This window comes from Meleagris gallopavo, chromosome 7 (assembly GCF_000146605.3).
Source record: "Meleagris gallopavo isolate NT-WF06-2002-E0010 breed Aviagen turkey brand Nicholas breeding stock chromosome 7, Turkey_5.1, whole genome shotgun sequence".
Classification (NCBI taxonomy): Eukaryota; Metazoa; Chordata; class Aves; order Galliformes; family Phasianidae; genus Meleagris; species Meleagris gallopavo.
Window position 1 is genome coordinate 10,706,406 of NC_015017.2, and position 21,475 is coordinate 10,727,880.

General features: G+C 35.8%; 1 protein-coding gene across 3 annotated transcripts in view; it reads left to right on the forward strand.

Annotated features, from left to right (window-relative positions):
• Positions 1-19,849, forward strand: part of AOX1 (aldehyde oxidase 1) — a 37,899-nt gene extending 18,050 nt beyond the window's left edge. The window contains exons 18-35 of one of the 3 annotated variants that reach the window (XM_010713420.3): positions 908-1,034; positions 2,088-2,210; positions 2,995-3,091; positions 3,997-4,121; positions 5,146-5,279; positions 5,954-6,041; positions 6,982-7,068; positions 8,686-8,877; positions 9,175-9,402; positions 10,373-10,468; positions 11,146-11,274; positions 11,773-11,847; positions 13,451-13,503; positions 14,085-14,199; positions 14,834-14,899; positions 15,452-15,640; positions 17,434-17,601; positions 18,665-19,849. In XM_010713420.3, coding sequence (XP_010711722.1) covers positions 908-1,034; positions 2,088-2,210; positions 2,995-3,091; positions 3,997-4,121; positions 5,146-5,279; positions 5,954-6,041; positions 6,982-7,068; positions 8,686-8,877; positions 9,175-9,402; positions 10,373-10,468; positions 11,146-11,274; positions 11,773-11,847; positions 13,451-13,503; positions 14,085-14,199; positions 14,834-14,899; positions 15,452-15,640; positions 17,434-17,601; positions 18,665-18,700 — 2,128 coding nt within the window. In that variant the 3' untranslated portion in view covers positions 18,701-19,849. Of the gene's footprint in view, positions 1-907; positions 1,035-2,087; positions 2,211-2,994; positions 3,092-3,990; positions 4,122-5,145; positions 5,280-5,953; positions 6,042-6,981; positions 7,069-8,685; positions 8,878-9,174; positions 9,403-10,372; positions 10,469-11,145; positions 11,275-11,772; positions 11,848-13,450; positions 13,504-14,084; positions 14,200-14,833; positions 14,900-15,451; positions 15,641-17,433; positions 17,659-18,664 lie in introns of those variants that run through there. The other 2 variants (XM_019616801.2, NM_001303287.1) reach the window with 2 other exon arrangements.
• Positions 19,850-21,475: the final 1,626 nt, after the last annotated feature.

Consider the following 21,475-nt stretch of genomic DNA (forward strand, 5'->3'; position numbering starts at 1 on the left):
AAAGCTCATGAGTCCTTGTAGGAGAGGAAAGTTTGAAGATGATCTTATTTGGAAAGGAAACTATTTTCACCTATACTTTAGTACTGATATATGAACAGTTTTTCCATTATTAAGGTACAAAAGTACGCATACACAAGTTGTATGCCCAGCATTCAAGCATCAAGACTATCCATGTGCTCTGGTCAAGGTTACTTGTGAAGACAGAGAACTGGAGTTGCTAGCTATAGAGTCTTTGTCATACATCCTGACTTATTCTCAAGTTGGCAATAGTATGCTGGGTTTGGATATGTTCTTTTTAGTACCATCTAGGAGCTGATATCCCCTTTACCCCCTAAATTTGCAGGAGTCAGTAGGATTTATTCACTCCTTTTTGTCTTTTGATCTCAGTATCCAGGAAGGGTGCTTGTAGATATGCTGGGATCTTGATGACCTGCTAAAATAGATGCTGTAAACATGCTGTTTTTACAGACTTTCTGCAATTCTTTCTGGTCTTTCCACACACGTTCTCATTTAGTCTCCATTCATACCAGTCTTGCCAATTCTGTCATAATTCTTCACATGAAATCTCAATTTGTGGAAAATTTATTTGTATATTTGATATCTATGTAAGCTGTAAAGTCTTAATGAGTTTCAATTATGCAGATTTTTATGAAATCAATGCATTTTAGCAGCCTAATGAGCAGATAATTTCCCTGTCATGTTTAGAACATTTTCTAGAATCCCAGCAAGTTTCTAGAATTTTTAATTCCCTTTGATCATTTATTTGTGTACCAGAGATAGAAGATCTGATTTTGGCAGTACGTGCAGATTCTGACTGTACAAGAAATATACCTCTGATGGTGTTCACTACCTATGTGCAACTATAAGACTAATGAATTACACTTCTTTCTTTCCGTGCACCAATTAGATCTGTAGATACCTCAGAGGCTCTGAAGGAACCAGGTGTGTTTGATGTCATAACAGCTAATGATGTACCAGCTACAAATGAGTTTCACTATTCTGATGATCCAGAGATTATATTTGCAAGAAACAAGGTTTGAAAACAGTCTTTTTTTAAATTTTTTAAATTATTTTCTTAATTTCTACCATTTTTTTCTTGAAGTCTTTGTAATGAAATTTTGCCTGCTGACTCTTGTATTTCTGTATAGTGGGTATGTCAGGGAATCATGTTAGTCATATGACACAGATTCAAAGAATATCTAGAGTTGGAAGGGAGCCATCAAGCCCATAGCTCTGCATAAGATTACCTAAAAGTTAAATCATATAGCTGAAGGTGTTGTCCAAACACTTCTTGAATTTGAGCAGGCGTGGTGCTGTGACCACAGCCCTGGGGAGCCTGTTCCAGAACCCAAATGCTCACTTGCTGCAGAACATTTTCCGAAGACCCAGCCTAAATCTTCCCTCATGCAGTTCCATGCCCTTCCCTTGGATCCTGTTGCTGTCACCAAAGAGAAGTGCCTGCCCCTCTGTTACCCCTCGTGAAGAAGCTGTAGTCATGACAAGGTCTCCCCTCATTCTCATCTTCTCTAAGCTGAAGAAACCAAGTGACCTCAACTGTTCTTAATGTCTTCCTATCTAGACCTTTCACCATTTTATTTGCCCTCCTTTGGACACAGTTTAATAGTTTTGTCCTTTAAGTTGTGTCATGCAAAGTTGTATACTGTACTCAAGGTGAGGCTACAACCATGGGTAGAGAAGATTGGGACCAGTATGACAAATTCTTATATTCTCTCACTCCTTTTTTGGACTCTTAAAACAGCTGATGTGTGTTATAATCTGCCAAGAGAAATATATATAAATCAGAGGAAGACATATTAAATCTCAGAAAATCATCTGAGTTGTTGGGAGGGTGAATTTTATTTAGACTACCAAATCACTTGTAGATTTTTGAAAACCTTTTTTGGTTCCCCAACAATACAAGTCTTCCTTGTGATTTGTTAGCTTCACGGATAATCTAAAAAGTGAAAACAAAATTCAAAAAAAAAAGGGAACATTAGTAATTGTTACGTAAAAGAGGAATTTCAGAAACACATACAGGAGTAATTTAATCCACTGTTCTATTATATTATATCATGTGTATTTCACAGGTAATTTGTGTTGGTCAGATTGTATGTGCTGTAGCTGCAGATTCATATGCTCATGCCAAACAAGCTGCTGCAAAAGTGAAGATAGAGTATGAAGCGCTGGAACCTGTGATCTTGACAATTGAGGTACTAATCTCTTCTTTTCTCTTGCTTTTTCACTGTCTTATCTATTTAGGTAATGGAAGCAGCACTTTGTGCTTCTCACTTGCTTTTTTTAACATGCTTTTCTAAGCAAAGACAGTGAAACTGAATATCCAATTAACTGGTTTGTCAGTAACTCTATAAATAACTTTTGACTAATTTTGGCCACTTATAATATATATATATGATAATCTCAAAAGTATTAAGATCTCACAAATTTTTAATAATCAACATAAGAGTAGGAACAAAGAATTTTTTTTGTTGTTCCTAGGGAGTAAAAAGCAATGAGCACTCTGCTTATATCTAGTTCTTTTGGTAGCTATGAACTTGGCAACCAGCATATTAATAAATTATACATTATTGACTGAACAATCAATTTCTTATTATTTACTTGTTGGCTAGTTAGAAAGCTAACAAACTTAGGCTGGAGATGCAGGAACTGTTAGAGGAATGTGTGGGAAAATATATTAGGGATATGGAATATCCTGGAAATGTGGTGTGAAACTCACAGGGATAGATGGAAATAAAGGAGCAAAGGACATGTTTGCAGGGAGCTAAAATTAGTTCTGTCAATCACTTGTTTACATAATGTGTATGGAGTATAACAGAATACTCATTCTGATATAAAAATAGAAGTAATTTCTTTTGAAAGGCTGGCAAATAATCGTATCTGTAAAGAGAACGATATTCTTCCTGAGATAAAACACCATGACAAACTGTGAACCTTCAAAATACACTAAAAAACTGTTTCTGTTTTTCTCTACTGCAGGATGCTATTAAGCACAATTCATTCTTTGAGCCAAAAAGAAAATTAGAACATGGAGATGTTGATAAGGCATTTGAAACTGTTGATCATATACTTGAAGGTACATTGCAGAATATATTTGATAAGAAGTTTCAGTATTTGGTCTTTCCTGTTTGTTCCAAAAGTGTCAATTTGGCTTTTTTTTCAGTGATGTCATGTGGCCGTAAAGTCTGAGAAAGCTCTTGGCTGTCTGGAATAAAAGTATGATCAAACCTAATAGGTTTGACATCCTGTTTCATTCAAGTTTTCTGCATCCTCTGCCCTTGAGATAGAATCACAGGATAATTTAGGTTGAAAGGGAATTGTCTAGTCCAGCCTCACCCTCAAACTGTTCCAGTTAGAGCAGAATACCCAGGGCTACATCCAACCAAATTTAAAAAATCTTCCAGGATGGGGATTCTACAACTTCTACGTGTTTCAGTGTTTGACCATCTTCATGGTGATTTTTTTTTCCATATGTCAAGTTGCAGTTTCTTGTGTACATTGACTCTCATCCTACTGCTTCTGAGAACAATCTGAATCTGTCTTCTCTATGCCCTCTCATTAGGTAGTTGTAGGCAATAGTAAAATTTGCCCTTAACCTTCTTCTTATGCCTGAGTAAATTCTGTTTTTTCAGTCTCGTTATACATTCTGTTCTCTAATGCTGTCACCTTCTTGATGGACTTCAGTATGTCTATGCTTTGCTTAATCAATCTGTGTTTTATTTAATATTGCCAACATTAGTAGGCAATATTAGTATGCTATTAACCAAGTTCACTTGGTTGTCACTGGAACAAGACCAATTTAAATCTGTGAAAAGTTTGGCTTTTAAAATAAAAACATAAGTTGCTCCTTTTGTGCAGGATGCATCAGAAGATTTGACATTGACTACCATGATTTGCATGATGATGAGCAGTATTTTTTTTCTGGTTCATATTTTCCTGTCCTTTTCTTTCAGTAATAGTTGTGTTTTTTCTTTGGAACAGGGGAGATTCACATTGGAGGACAGGAACACTTTTATATGGAGACTCAGAGTGTCCTTGCTATTCCAAAAGGAGAGGATAAAGAAATGGATGTGTTTGTTTCAACGCAACATCCAGCATTTATCCAGGTAATACAGAGGATTCTCAGAGAATGTGATTGAACTTGTGACAAAGGGCTCTTTAAGTGTGGTTTGCAAATCTTAGCAATTTAGAAACATAGGGAATGTGAATTTTCACAACTAGATTATCTGGTGGGATCTGCTTTGTAGTACTGCTATATCCTAATGTACACTGACCACTCTGCTCTGACAGTAAGGAGGAAGAAAATGTCTCTTATTCCACTTTGAAGAAAGTGTATCTTGCCCCACTACTGAGTTTTTGAGAAACTCCCTGTGGAGTTTCTCCATTAGGTTCTGTTAAGGTGAAGAGCAATCAGCGTTCTGCAGTCGCTGTGCTGACAGAGAGAACTACTCTTATTAGCTGTAGGGGAGACTGCTGCTCCATGTCATAATGGTAAAGCAAACTCTGATGCAACCTATTGATTGCATAGCAATGGCTATGGTACATGAAACTGATACTGTTTCACAACAAATGGTGGCATTTTGTGTTCAACGCCCAGTTCCGCTGGGCTTTTCAGTTTCCATTACCTTATTGGCAAGAGCCAAGAAGCATGAGAAACTTTGAGAAAATGATGAATATTAGAGATTTGAAAAAAGGATATACCTGATATTAACAAGGCTTTAGATTATTAAAAAACAAACTTACATTTTAATTAGTAGTTAAAATAATACAAATGCTTTAATTAATAAAAATGTATACTGTATTCTAATAATTGTTTGTTATACATAAAGCTTCTCAGTTTTTCATGCATAAATTATGTACTTTTTGATATGTATATTCTTTACTTCTTTTCATGACCCTTTCACAGTCTCCGTGACAGAGATATTGAATGAAAACACTGCTGAGTGTTTCTTCTTCTCTTTTGCTTGCTCTTAAAGTTGAGGTAAAGGAAAAAAGTCTTGTAAGCCAATTTAACAACAAACATATGAACAGAACATCTTTATAGCCATTCTCTACAAAAGGTTCTTAATTCAAATGCTGACTTTAGAGCTAAAAGCAGGCCCTGATACTAATACAAAACTCTTTCTATAGGAGATGGTAGCTGCAAGTCTAGGCGTTCCAGCAAACAGGATCATGTGCCATGTTAAACGAGTTGGTGGAGCTTTTGGTGGGAAGCTCCTGAAAGCTGGTTTACTGGCATCAGTTGCTTCAGTGGCAGCAAACAAGTAAGCGTGACGTGTGTATACTGGTATATGAAGAGAAAACTGACTAAACAAGTTTTACATCTTGGCAAAATTATCTTTTCCTTTCTGAAGGTTGCTAGCCAAAATGTCATAAACTCCTATCTGTATGCATTCAGTAAGATTTTTCAGTGCATTTCTGTGTTCACATTATTAGACTGCTTAAGTTGCGTTAAGCAGCTTCACCTCATCTGAATTGAAGGGATTTGAAGAGAATGTGAGTAGTATAAGTTTGAAGTAGTCTTGAAATGATTGACCATTTCATAAATACCAGTCCCTAAACACTGAAACTTTGTATATGCATTCAAACCATGACGTTAGCCATCCAGAAGTGAACTGGATCCTGCTGTGTCAGTGGATGAGTTTACGAGTGGAACCGCTCTTAGCACAATTAACGCAGTTTAGTCTTAAAATTAAAATTTTCACTAACTTTCAAGAGGTGAAATTAAAAATTCTGACTTGATTGTAACTGCAAAAGAAAATGAACTCTGGATATAGCCGTATGCACGTATTTAAACCTATTAAAATTCAGTTTTGTACTAAAGCTCAGTGCAATACTTTTATACATTGCAAATCTAGATTCCTAATTAATAGAATACACTAATACTGTTAATAATAATTCTTTATCTGAAATTCTTACTTTTCTTTTGTTGATTTAGAACCAACAGAGCAGTCCGTCTTATTCTGAGCCGGGGAGATGATATGTTAATCACTGGTGGCCGACATCCTTTTATTGGCAAATATAAAGTGAGTACCATAAGAATTTAGTGAAAAAACATCAGCTCGTAGTCCCTGAATAAGGAGTTCAGTGTTGCTGGTTAATACTTTTTCTATTCATTAGAGTAATAATAATCAGTTTAAAAACAAACTACTTTCTCAGAAACAAAGAGATGAAGTTGCTTTACAACCTGCTTCTGTCTCTATCTCTGCAGAATTTTTTGTTTTGTTTTCTAGTTCATTGCTGTCATTCTCCTCTTATATCTCTTTCTGTCTTTCTTCCTGGGACCTGGGAGGCAGGCTAGCTCAGACTTGTGCAGGGTTTTTAAGCCCTACATGCAGTTAAGCTTACATTAAGGAGCTGCTGTTTTTTTCTCAGAAACAGTGTGATGCATGAAAAGGCACTTTCTGGAGGAAACTTATAGCTTCCTTGTTCATGCATTGTCATTACTTGTAACAGTTTATTAGGGAAAATTCTGTCTACATGAATACATAGATAAAGCAGAAGGAGTTGTCTAAGATGTATCCCTAAAGCAGAAAAATATTTGTAGTTCATGTTGAGAACTCAGCAACTATCTTCAATGGCAACAGGTGAAAAGAGATGCAAGATAAACATAACATTTCTTCATAAATACAAACAAATGTCATACTGCATCTGACATCTGTTCTTACAGTTAGGAAGGAATTTGACACTGCCTGCTGTGGACATTCCTAGATGACATTTAAGCCATCTGTTGGGCAACGCACAAAAAACCACCGGGCTTCCCTCTTTCTTCCTTTATCAATAGGCTTCTTGTTTCCTGTATCTATACTTTTTAAATTCTCTCTTGTCCTTTTTGCAGTTTCAGTAATGCTGCTCAGGAATTAACAGTGCAGTATGAGACTTATGTGGCTTACATTCATTTGCAAAATATACAAACAGTGAAGAAATGAATGTCAAAAATCTAAGGTATTTGGTGATTCATTGTAGGTTGGCTTCATGAATGATGGTAGAATCAGAGCTGTGGATGCCAAGTATTACATTAATGGTGGATGCACCCCTGATGAATCTGTTCTGGTAAGGATTTCATAAGCTGGCAAACCTTATAACATGGAGAAATTATTAGCTGGAAAATGATTAATGTCAAACTCACTTGCACAGGTATTAGTCATATAATCATGCACTGTAAGGACTGTGTTGTTATTGAAAAATCTACACCTAGCAGTTTACCTTATTTAGTTATGTCAGCTTCTTGATGTTTTCCTTACACATTTGCTTCATATGTGGGCTCTCAGGCTTGTTTTCCCATTACAAACATGTCAACAGTGTGTTCATTTAAAAATACATACTATCTATGTTTGTACCTGCATAAAGCTTTGTGTCTGCAAAGCTGAGCAGATCTTCTGTAGCATTCAGAATATAAATGTAGTGATAATTGTTCTGTTACCAGCTCTGTGCATTTCTGTCCCAGGTCTGCACTTATTGTGCTGTGTACAACAGTTCCTTGCTTATAGGTCTACAAAGTACAAAATGTCACTAGCTCTTTGCACTTGTATAGATTATTCTAACTGTAAGTGAAATATTTTTTGAGGTTACTGTCTTTATGGGTTACTATCCTGCCGAAGGTTTTTCTGTGCACTGAAATCTGTCAGTGCAATTGTCCATACTATTGCTGTTTCTAAAAATTTACCTGGCTTAGCAAAATAGCCCATGTTTAAAGCATCAAGATTAAAACAGACATTTCTACGAAGAAACTTGAGCATAACTTAGTGTTATAGTATAACTATACTATATTCACTCTGGTTTATCAATAACCCTCTTAAGACTTTTGAGCTTCCAACACACATAGTCCATAAAGTCCATAAAAGTTGTGATTGTAACAAGAAAAATATATCCCCTGCTTTTATTCCACTAATAACATTTCAACTTACATTTCCTAAGTGGAAAGGTAGCATTATATGGCATTATCCATATATCTAGTTATTACAGCAGTACTCTTCAATTGTCTGTATACGGAAATGTTTTGAAGTTTATTGTTTAAAGCACAGTAGAAATTGTAGGTATTTAAGGTTAAATTTATTGTTCTGAGAAATCTACTTAACACTAAAGAGAGCTAATGGCCTGACCATGAGACATTAAAAAAAAAATTATTTATTTTTTAAATAGGTATACCTACTGTGGGATTTTCCTTTTCTTGTGTTTTTATGTCAGGTGAAATCTCTAAGAAACAAACATGCCAATAACAACAGAAATCATGTAAGAACCAGAAAAGAGCAGTACATAGGTTTCTACAGGAACAAACCTTAACTCTGAATTTTGATAGGGCGTGATAATTCAGAATTCTTTCATCAGTTCCTTTCACAGCTCCTGTTGCGTTCAATCTGTTCCACCTTCTTTTAGTTCTGTATGGCTTTTGATATCGAAGCAGGAGCAAAACCAATCTTAAAATGAATAATCAGTTATATCTTTATCTAATGACTCAACTACTAGTAACATAATGTGTTTTCTGTGAATATCAGGTGAAAGGAACTGAAATCTAATATGTTGCTTGAGAAATGACTGAAAATATTTATACGTGTGCTTAATGATTGTCAGAAAACTAAAGGTCTTTCTATGAGATGAGAAAGATTTAAATGTGAATCTGAAAGAATTACTGTTCTGAAATCTACTCTCCTTGTTTGTTCCCTACTTCAGGTAGCGGAAGTATCCATATTAAAAATGGACAATGCATATAAGATTCCCAACTTGAGATGCTGGGCTTCTGCTTGCAAAACAAACTTGCCATCAAACACAGCATTTCGAGGGTTTGGTTTTCCTCAGTCAGGACTGGTGACAGAAACTTGGATAACAGAAGTTGCAGAGAAAACAGGTTTATCGCCAGAAAAGGTGCGAATACAAAGACGTCTCTTCTGAAATGAAATCTATGAAGTTAAAATTATTTGGATTAGCTTAAATGTTTGAACAAATCTTTTTAAAGTCAAACATGATTTGTACTATAACTGTTTCTTTTTAACAGTGTCTGATTATTGAAGAATAGCATGCTCTTTACAACTGAACCAAACTGGTAATTGTTCAAAAAAAAAACAAAAAACCATAATAAACTAGACTAGTTGTCTATTAGTTCTCCCATATGGTCAGTCTACCTTTAATGTGATTGTGTGTCTGCTAATCTTATTATTTCAGGTTAGGGAAATAAATATGTATAAGGAGGATGAGCAAACACACTTCAAACAAAAGCTTGATCCACAAAACTTAATACGTTGTTGGAATGAATGTATGGAGAAATCTGCATACTACGGTAGAAAAACAGCTATTGAAGAATTCAACAAACAAAATTACTGGAAGAAAAAAGGGATTGCCATTGTTCCAATGAAGTTTCCATTTGGACTAGGCTCACGTTACCTTTCTCAGGTTAGTTTTTTTTAAAGAATAAACGAGCTGAACTTTTCATTTGTAGACAATTATAGTTACCTTATAACAATAAAGAAAAAGTCATCTTTCAACTTCTGGAAAGTTATCATTCTTCTAACAGTTGTTGCTGTACTAGCTTCTAGCTATCTGCAAGTTGAGATCACAGCTGTTTGATCTTCAGGACCCAAGCAGCTTAGACTATGCCTATATAGAAGTCAGCTTTGTCCCTTAGGATGTGATATAGAAAAGGGAGCAGTTAAGAGTATTTTGGGAATGATTGCAAAGTGTAATTGGATAAGTTGTCAATTTTAGAAATAGTCTTGGACTTACTCTTTCTGACCATGGGTTAAAATGGGAGGCTTTTCTTAGACTTAACCCTTTGAAGTAATCAAAGAGTAAATTTAAGGATGAAAAGGAGAACAACAGTACTTTTTAGTCAGTATGTTTGTTTTACACTGGTGTTCAATAATTTGAAGAATGAATAACATTTTATCAGTTGAAAATTAGTCATTTGACTTCACTGAATCAGATCAAATTGGCCTGTCTCTATACAGAATGTTTGTAGTCTACAGCACCTACTTCTCACTGAGTCCATGAGGAAAAGCTCAATTTAGAGCCTTCTTACTCTGTCTAGCACTGACAGCCTTTCAAAACTTGTGTGTCCAAAGGCACTCAGATATCAGTTAGAACCACTAATGATGGAGGATCTTACAGCTTTTTTTGAAACTATTGAGAGTCTATGCTAAGTCTGGCTATATTTCAGGATCTAGCAACAGACAAAAAGCAGACCTCCAAGGATTTGTATCATTTTCTTTTGAAGCTTGTTAAGGAACTAGAATTCAAAATGTCACCTGTTCAAAAACATTAAGCAGAAAACTCCTTTCGTTTTTTTTTTTTTGATCCATCACCATATATAACAATTTCTCACTTGAATAATCTTTATTTATTTATTCATTTACTTTTCTTTTAGGCTGCTGCTCTGGTTCATATTTATACGGATGGATCTGTGCTTTTGACACATGGTGGAATTGAATTGGGACAGGGTATTCATACAAAAATGATCCAGGTAACAAATGATCAAAATATTAACTTATGCTTTGCCTGTTATACAGATAAACAATGGGAAATTTTTCTTCTTGCTTATTTAGTGTACCAGATTAACAGTTTCTTCGCTATCGTTGTTCTTGGTGCTTTGCATTGATATAGTTGGAAAGAAAAGTTGATAGGGACAGCAAAAATAGAGAAAATATGTTTATTATTTTTCCAGTGATATGTGAGGAGACTCATTAGAAATAAGATCTTTTGATCTTCAGGAGATAGTTCTATAATCCCTATTCTATTACAAAAAAAGTCAGTAATCACAAAGAGACGATATTGCCATCATCTTTGTTTACTCTATAATTGGAATAATTGAAACATAATCTCTAAAGATAATTAGTGAGCTGATGAAAGCTTGGGATCTGGGCATGCATAATTCGTCCTCTGTCATAATCAGCAAAATCAGGATCTGAATGTTGGACTTCAGAACCTCAATCCAGAGTTTCAGTACAGCTAAAACATTTTGCTTCTGTTCTGTCTCTTTGTACTGACAAACTCAGCAGAATGACTATTTCTGGCGGTTAGAAAAGGACTTGCTAAAACAGTATCTTTCCTAGTAGTACCATCTTCTAGCAAGTACTCAGGAACAGTTGAAATGTTTGGAATGTTTCTGAAATGAAGAACATATTCTGCTTCCTGAAACAGGTTGCTAGTCGGGAATTAAACATCCCAATGTCATATATTCACTTCTGTGAAACAAGCACAACAACTGTTCCTAATGCATGTGCTTCAGTAGGATCTGCAGGGACAGATGTCAACGGCATGGCTGTAAAGGTAAAGTGTTTAGCTTAACAAAACACACTGTTCTTCATGGTATTTAATGTCTGCCAAACTTTAGGTATTGTGACTCCATGGAAATTATTTGAGGTTATTAGTAACACCACTAAAGATTACCAAGAAAAAATATTAATTGCTGATAGTATCTCAGTAATGGTGCTTATGAAATTTCAAAATATGATCTGAGCTTTCCTTCAGAAAGCTTACATTTGACCAAACCCTTGCCTCTTCAGACAGAAGCAAACTAGTCCTATACAAATTCTAGATTTTATTCCTGTTTTTAATCTACTTATTAGTAATGATTCCTGCTCTTTTAACTCAAGCCTTTATAAGGTTTATGATTATGCAGATAACTCCTTCCATCCTTTTTCTAAATTACAATAAAGGATATATTAATTAAGCACTAACTAGAATGTATCTTGAGTAGTACTTTATTTGCCAAATTTATGTTTGTTAATCTTGCATTGCTTTCTTCTGATTTCTCTCCATAACCAGGATGCTTGCCAAACTCTTCTGAAACGCCTGCAGCCTATCATTAATGAGAACCCAAAAGGCAACTGGAATGATTGGGTAAGAGATGTGAAACCTACTAAATGTATTTGTGTGCTTACAGAACTTGTGACACATGTATTGCCATCTATTAGTCTTCTAAGCCTGATAATCCTAAAGCTAAAAGCCTTAAAACACGTCGATTCACAGAATATTTGGAATGTAAGTGCTTTGGATGCATGCAAAATAATCTCTAGATCATATCTAGGTTGAAAAGGAAGGAAAGCTATCTGTGGAGTCACATTTAGAGGTTCTTGGTTTTTTTTTATGCAGATAAAATGTTAGTTTGTGTAGTAGTGTGACTGTCTTCAACTTACTCTTAAACAGGCTATTGCAAGAAGATTTTCAAGATATATGTGTACAGTGCCTATTTTCCTACGAGACTGTTCTTTATTTTTCACTAATCACAAATTCACAAATAAATGGAAACCTTCTCAACCTCATACTTCTATCTGCTACGTGTGGTGTATTACAGAACTGCAAAAAAAAAAATGAGCAAGAATGCTTGCTTCCATTGCTCTGATATGTAATTCATTATAATGTTAGTTACATTTGCTGTAAGTTAGTACAGAATTAATGCTAAAGCTATTCATTAATGGCCTGTATCTGGTGTCCACTTGAAGTAGTAACAGAATTTTAGGCAAGGCATTGTCTTAAGTAAGTTTCTTCTACTACATCAGCTATTTCCATGAAGATATGTCTGTGAACCTAGCTGTATTGTTATATTAAAGGAAAGCACGTTATTTCTGATGAACCCAATATTACTTGTTATCTACAGCCTTATGAAAATGACAATCCCTACAGTGAGACATTTAGAGATCAATACACTAGGGTGTTTCTTCTTGTGGGATTAAATACTGTAGTAACTACAAAAAATAAAAATATTTTCTTGGCAGTATTAATTTCTGGCAACAGCAATTAATGTTGGGATACATGTGGTAACTTGATAACTGACAGCTATCTATGCAAAAAAGTAAAATCTAGTGCCAAATCTAGGTGTCAAATCAGTGTGGATAATTCAGACACACCTAAAACAGTAGCAGCAATAGCTAACCTAATAAATAATTTTAAACCATGCAGAGAAACAATTTTATGACTTGCAGAGTAAGTAAATTTAATATATTAAAAAAACCCAAACCTTCTGACTTGTCAATCACATAAATCTGATGTGAATGTCACTGAAAGGAAATGAAATATTAGGTGTTATATCCATTCTTACGCCGCTGGCAGAAGAACAGTGCAAGGAACATTTCTCTTGTTAACTGTCATTTTTATGCTGATAAATCATACAGATCTTTTGTCTCAGTGACGTATCATCCAGATCTGTTCAGCTGACAAAGAGGGACCCATTTCTATTGAATCTGAACAGGAAAGTCAAGCAGAACCCTCTCTGACTCTGGTGTTACCAGCAGTAAAGATCTTTTTAAGAACACTGCTGCTTGCAGGTCCATTCCCTATTGTATTACCAAGAGTTCAGGTTACTCCTTCAAATGTGGTGAAATATTAAGGCACCATGTGCAGCTAAACATGCTTATAAATTTCTTTTTAAGTAAATGGATGATGCATGCTGTGTTCCTTCCTTACTGGTTCCTTGGCTTACAACAAAACTTGCTGTGTTTTACAGATTAAAAAAGCCTTTGAACAAAGTGTGAGTCTTTCAGCTACTGGCTACTTTAGGTGAAGTATTTTTGTTCCTTTAAAATGCACAGTCTTAAACACCAGGACTGATTTCTGACGATGCCAATTCAGTGGGTGTGAGACCCTGTCCAATTGTTCTTAATGGCTTAGCTTGTATTTTATGTAAGTCTTTGATATGTGAGGAGGTTGGATTATAATGTTCAAGTGCTAATTTGTAGCTGGCTCTGTGCAGATTCTCTAGAAAGCATCAAGAGAATATTTCAACTCGTATTTGCTCCATAATGCTTCCATTAGAAAATCAGGAAACACTGAGAAAGTGACCGCTGCCCATAATGGCAAATACACAAAGCAGGATATAGTTTATTTACTGAAAGCTATATTACCATATACTATAAGTTGTGCTATATTTTCTTTATGATTTTCACCTTAAACATGATTACACTGCATTTTACAAAAGGGAAAAAACAACATGGCAGCTCTAGAACACACATCTGGAATTGGCAACCAAGCGCACTTGTTATTTTAGATTTCACTTCAAGTATTTTCAAACTTTTGTGTGCTTGTGTGCTTTGTCATGATACAAACATTGATTATTCATTGTGGACTTTTTCTTCTATCAGAGGTTATGATGCAAATATGGACTGGGAGAAAGGGGAAGGACAGCCATTCACGTACTTTCTTTATGGAACTGCTTGTTCAGAGGTTGAAATTAACTGTTTAACGGGAGATCACAAGGTAATAACTGAGCATCATGTTAGTTTTGTAAATAATGTGGATGATCTTCCTCTAGATTTTTTTTGTCACTCAACATTCCAACAGCTACTCGGGCTTTGCATGAATAAATCACATGTTTTTACATGATAATATGTGTATTCATAGAGTGAATGCAAATTGGAGACACGCAGAATGATATCTGTGCAATCTTGACTGCACATTTGACACATCTATATCAATGTCATACCAGTTCACTTTTGGATTATGGCAGACATTTGGCATGTTCTCTGCCTGTCCTCTCCCTGTTAACAAACAAATTACAGCAAAATTAAATATACCGTTTCCAGTTTTTTACCTTTTAGACAGGTAGGTGTCGTAGTCTACTGATCGTACGCCCACTATATGTATTTATTTCCTTGTGTAAATGGAAAAGATCTGTGATGGCTAGCTCTAGCTAAAATTCCATTAGAGCTGAGACAAGCTCATTTTGCTTATAATAAGGTATGGGGAATTACTTTGAAATTGTGTACGTGCGGAAGAACATGCATTTTAGCATATATTATTCCACTGAATACCAACTCTAACCCATCTTGTTTTCTTATGCCTCTACCCTATCCATCTCTATCAGTGATATGACATTGAATTTTATTAACAGAACCTCAGAACAGACATAGTTATGGACATTGGATGCAGCATAAATCCAGCTGTGGATATAGGACAGGTATGTTCCAAGAATTTCCTGCCGTCTGATTTCTGTTAAACTGATAGTCTTATCTGAAGGGAATATTTCTCTATTAATTCAGAAAACATTAATTTGTCATATATGATATTAGTAAGTTCTTTACTTGCAGTCTTCTCCCATTTGTGTCACTGAGGCCTGGATTTTACCCATGATCTCTAATGTCAACCTGTAGTACTTCCTTCATGTATATGTGCTCACTATCTGCCGGACTTAAATCTTGTTTGTGATCTGCATTCTCTGATTTAATCTGTTTAATCTGCCTTCCTACCTGTTAGTGGGGAAACACCTTTCTTCATTGCAGGCTGGTCCACAGACTTCATCATTCATCATGAATGCACTTGTCTCTGGTGTGAGAGAAGAGTATGAAAGCTTTTCCCATCATGGTAGCCACGAAATGTTGAGAAATCCCCTTAGGCAAACAGGAAATAAATTGATCTTCTAAGAACCAGTGATACAAATCAGTTCTTGCCACAGTTTTACCCATCTTAACAAACATGAGTACATAAATGTTATGTCTTTTCTTATTTTAAGATTGAAGGTGCCTTTGTTCAAGGCATTGGACTTTACACAATGGAAGAATTAAAGTACTCTCCAGAAGGAGTCCTACGTACTCGGGGTCCAGATCAGTATAAGATCCCTGCTGTTTGTGATATTCCAGAACAATTTAATGTTTCTCTACTGTCATCTTCCCAAAATCCTTATGCCATCTATTCATCAAAGGTAAGCAAACCATCACAGGACTTGAGTCTTAGATCTCAGGACAATCAGAGAAATAAATACAGAAAAGTGTATCTATACATGCAAGATATGAGGCTGGATGACATGTGTTCCAGGATCCTAAGAGAGCTAGCTCGTATGATTGCCGAACCTCTCTCCATCATACTTGAAAATTCATAGTTAGGTGACTAGAGAACAGGAAACAATCACTGCCATTTATAAGAAAGGTAGGAAGGAGAACTCAGGGAACTACAGGCCGGTGAGTCTCACCTCTGTGCCTGGGAAGATCATGCAACAGATCTTCCTGGAAGACATGTTGAAGCACATGAGGAACAAGTCAGGTGATCTGAAACAGCCAAGATTACCAACAGAAGGTTATTCTTGACCAATGTAGTGATCTTCTACAATGGCATTGTGGAGTGATGGCAGTGATGGAGTGATGGCATTGGTGGACAAAGGGAGGGCAACTGATGCCATCTACCTAGACTTCTGCAAGATGTTTGACGTGGTTCCCCCATGATGTCCTTATCTATAAATTGGAGAGATACTGATTTGAAGGGTGGATTGTTTATTGGATAAGGAATTGGTTGGCAAGTCACAGCCAGAACTTTTCTCAGCATAGCTTTCATGCCTTACAAGCAGTAATTACAGGGTTTTGTTAACAAGCTATTCACAGAAGTTGCAATGTAAATTTAAAATTTTTAAATCAGAGATAGACTGATGGGTTAGAATGAAAATAATCAAGAAATTGATAGAGAAGGGATAATGACTGTGAGAGTACGTGCATGTGTTTAGCAGTAAGAAATAGGAATGTGTATGTATATTTATATATGAGATAAGCTCAACTATTCAGCTGGTAGAATCATTGCTTCAATTTACACCGGTAAATATTCTTATCAGTTGCAAGTAGTAACAACAAATCAAGATGAAGTCAACTGTGCAAAATTTCAGCTGTTTCAGATATTACTTATGCTTTTAGAATTCAGTAAAATAGCATGACGGGAGGAAGAAACGTTTTTAAGGTAAAAGTTATTAAGGAACAAATAAGTCCTTTAAAATTATTTAAAGCTGTCTTTGTGACACATAATTAGATTTATTTTTTTAATATTGTCTACGTTATGTAGTTACATAGTTGATTCTATAAAACTGATGCTAGTATCCCTCTTCAAACAGTTTTTACCCTTTTTTGTAAACATCTATAATTACCCTGAGAATTCACTGTCTTAGGGAAGTGTGATTCTGTCTTCATGCGGCATGTTTGGGGAAGACGTTTGTTTCTCAAATTGTAGCAAGCAGATTGCAATTGCAGTATCTCAGTCAAACTCAGATTAAGATATTCAGTATTTCAGCAGAAAGTATCCAGAGGAAGTGTAGGTTTTACCTACTTTTGAGATAAGGAACAAATGTGAATCTTACGTCTGAATCAGTAAGAGAATGTAAAGACCACTGAGGTGTTTCCTTGTCTATGGTGAATTAGTGTGAATTCCGACTTTTTTCTTATCTGTTCCTGCTCCTGGATTGAGATTGCTTTAATTTAATCTGTAACTTATTATAAATTTCAGTTCAGCAAGAAGGCAAAAAGATTTTAAAATCAAAAGCCGGTATCTGAAGCCAATCTTTCTAGGTCCCTGGAAGCATTCAGCAGCAGCAGACTTGAAGTTACCTAAGTCTGCTTCTGCTAAATTCAAGAAAAGCATACTAAAGAATAAAGTGCTTTGAGTCACTATCATCTGAGCTTTTCAATTAGTATTGCTATGACATGTATTTCTCATCTGCTCAACTTTTTTTTTTCCCAGGGGTTAGGTGAGGCGGGACTTTTCTTGGGAAGCTCTGTGTTCTTCGCATTGAGAGATGCAATAACTTGTGTGAGGAATGAAAGAGGACTAAAAAAGACCTTTGCACTGAACAGCCCTCTGACTGCTGAACAAATACGAGCAGCCTGCACAGATGACTTCACTAAAATGGTAATAGGAAGGTGGGGGAGTGATCTGTTTAATTATGTCTAAGTAAATGTAACAAAATAAGCTTTTGGCATCCCTGAGTGGTGAAGCGCCTAATGATGTTCCAGCTGGGAATGCTTTATATAGAGCAATATCATGCAGCCCTTTCCACTGAAGGCTCCTTCAAAACTGAAATATCTGATAATAGGTCTCACACAACCAAGTTATTCCAGCGAATTCCTTTCAAGCATTGTTCTGGAATTATCTGATTTTGCATAATCTTTCTGCATAATCTTTCTTTCCCTTTAAAACTTTTTTATTTTTTTTTTTCCAATCCCTTTTCTTCCTGAAGCCTCCTCTTTTCTTCTACATGGCAAATTCCATAGCCATTCCATAAATAACTGGTATTACCAATGTGTGCTAGATAGTAGATCAGTCTCTGAGCAGTTTCATCCTCCTTCGAAGTTTCCCATCAACTTCCACTCTGGCACTGTCACTTCTTTGTGGTACTCCTTGCTGTGTCCAGAGCTCTTTCGGAGAAAAGAGAGCTAACAAAAGAATACAGAAGAAAAACGAATGAAGTGATACACTTTCAATAATTCTTACCCTGCAGATTCACTGTTTTCTGCAACTGTTCACTGTTACTTATTCCCACTGTTACGGCCATTCTTTTTCTACTGAAATTTAGATTTAGTCTATAAAATCTGTGAAGCAAAGTCCTGGCCAGCCTGTGCATCCAGGCTGTGCCCCAAACCTTTGTGGCTTTGGCACAGAAACTTCTGAGCTCTCGCTTACAAATTACTTTTCTTTGGTTGTGGTAGATGGCACTGACCCCAAAATCATTAGGTATATGGACTTGCTTTCGTTACAAGAATTTGCAGGAGGTGAGGTCCACAAATGCAGAAACTATGCTTCTCTGCCCCTGTGTCATCCTGAGCTCAGTTTTACCTTCCTTCTAGACATCATCTATAGGTATCTTCTGTGGAACACCCTACTGGGCAACTTAGTGGCACCTGATAAGGACAATATTCAGTTTGTCAGTCAAATAATATTAACATGTGATTCTTTTCATATCTTGTTTTCTTAGATGACACGTGATGAATCTGCTTCCTCCACTCCTTGAGCCAGAGTGCATCAGACCTGAACAGAATTCCAACTATTGATTTCCTGCTCCAAAACACACTAATCAACTCACATAAAATAAAGTATTTTCTCATTTTCAGAATAGAAACATATATACATTAAAAAACACATTACTCTTCTATCAGTCTTCATTTTCTGTCTGGTATACTTACTACACCACTTGAGTTACAGCATTTAATTATTAGAAATACATCTGCAAACATACTTATTCCACAAGAAGGGTGGAGCATTACTGTGATTAAAAAAAGACTAAAGCAAAATAACAGAAAACAATTTAAAAACAGCAAAATATATCTGCAATTATCAATCATCTGATGCTGCCTAGGATGTAGACAAGCAGTAGCAGCTGGAGACAGGAAAATATAAAGCAGCACTGTTTAGAATGGTAACAAATTCTGATGATATTACAAAGTAAATACATTCTTCAAATTTAATATAAGACAAGTTCAAGAAAGTACGTAGAATATATTGAAATGAATATATTATGGAAGCTCCAGACACAGTTTTCTGATTTCAACATTAGAATCCATAGAATTGAGCTCATGGAAAACTTCAGCCTTTCCTCTTATCAAAGTACAAAGTTGAAATTTCAATTCTGAATGTGCTCTCTCATACCTACAGATATCCAAAAGTCTCTGGTATTTGGATTTGGGGCTTTGATGTAAGATGCATTGTAACACAGAGAAACCATTACTTTTTCAGTGTATGTATGTATGTTTCAGAAAGTAACACTTGAAAAAATTGTACTAGATTCATGGACTCATAGAATCACCAAGGTTGGAAAAGACCCACAAGATCACCTAGTCCACCCATCACCAATAGTTCTCACTAAACTGTGTCCTTCAACATGTTCTTTCATGGAGTCAGTCACACGTTGAACATGTGATTTCAGTGAACCTCTGCATCATCTGTTCCTTACTGCTGTTTATAATGAAAATCATTGGCTCTAATTATTTCACACATTGGTCTGAGGTCTCTCATTTCACTTCTTAGTTTACCACCAACTATTTTCTCTTCTTTCCTTTCATACCTTTTTTATGAGCTGGTATTGTATTTGTGAGGGAAACCAAGTTAGCTGGTTGGACTTGTTTTATTTTGGCTATTAAAATATGAATATTTATTGTTGCAATTTGTGACTCTGTGATCTCTGAGAGGGTGAAATTCATCTGCTTAAACCTGGGATTGAGTGCCATTTTAGACATGATAAGACAGCAGAGACATAGGAGAGCCCACAGTTAGAAGATACGACATTGTAACTGGAGACCAAAATGCTTATAGTAGGTCATCTGAAAGGACACTAGAAGTATGGGTTAGGCAGCTGAAGCCCTCTTGGTTTTAAGTTCTTTTTCTTCATTTTCATTGTACTGCTTTGGGTCTTATATATGTTAAGAAAAGTAAAAAATAAGTAAATGTATGTGCTGCTGACATTATTAGTTTTTCTGATTAGAGAGGTCTTTTGCTGTGTGGGTTTGTTAGTGACAATTTGCAACCCCATGTGTCAGTAATAGCTCCAAACTAAGGGTAAATCCCAGGATATGCTGAAACAGGGAGCATATGAAATTAATGAATTGTGGGAAGGGCATTTCTGTGGCTCTCCTATGTATCTATGTATCATAATGCATGCTGGTAAATTCCAGGCAAGTCAATTATTGTACAAATTGTGGCCCAACTCTTACATGCAATGATGTCACACCACCTGCCATGCTGAGCTGTTTATACACCTGGGATTCATTGTGTTCTAGTCCTGTGCTTTGCTATCTGCAGTGCAGATCACATCTGCTTATCAGTATTTCTCAGCTACTATTAGCAAAGATTCCTTCCTGCCTTTTTACAAGTGACACAGTTTTCTATTTGTCTCAGAGAAATCTAGCTATATGCTTAACGCGTTTTTGTGGATTTTTTTTTTTTAATGGAAAGATATTAATCTCCTGGCTTTAAGATTCTGAAAAACTGCATGAAAGCTAGACATATCAGCTATTAAACATCCTTTTATTGACACTATACCTAAGAGGGAAATTGTGAAATGAATTTTCGTGGAATAGAGAAGTGTTAAGGAGGTGGGTATTTTTTGTGTTTTTGTTGTTAAGTTTTTAGTATTAAAGATTTGCAGACTCGAGGAGATGCACAAGCAAAGTGTTAGGTCTCCAAAGGCATAGTGGGTTGGATGGCTATAGACACATTAATATATACTGTGCAGAAACACTCAAACTGGAAATGGCTGGTAGAAACTTTTTTCTTGTTTTTGTGGTAAAGAATTATTTCTATAAATATCTACATTCACTCCCAAGCTATGCCTGGAGAATCTTAAACACCTAACATATAGGTACTAAGTTCTGATTTGGAGTCTGTTGCTCTAAAATGTAGATATTGGGTGGCCAAAGTCCAGTATTACATCTGTTCATTTCTCGTCTTTTAATCCTGCATATTGTTTGTGCAATGCATGAGGAATACCACAATAGTGCTGCAGTTGGCAGAATTTAATAGGGCTTTTGCCTGCAGTACCTTATGACTTCAGTTTTTCATTGTTCATAATTCTCATGACATACTTTAGGGACTGAAACACAAAAGAATAAGCACGTAGCTCTGCTGAGAATAATTTCCTTCTAATGGGAAAAAAGGTGGGAACTGACTACTTTGTCTTACAATACTAAACTGTTTCTAAATGAGAGACACTTTTGCTGTATAATATAAAAAAGTGACATTTAAAAAAAAGAGAAGACTTTGAAAGTCATGCACATAAATTCTCTCTCTCTCA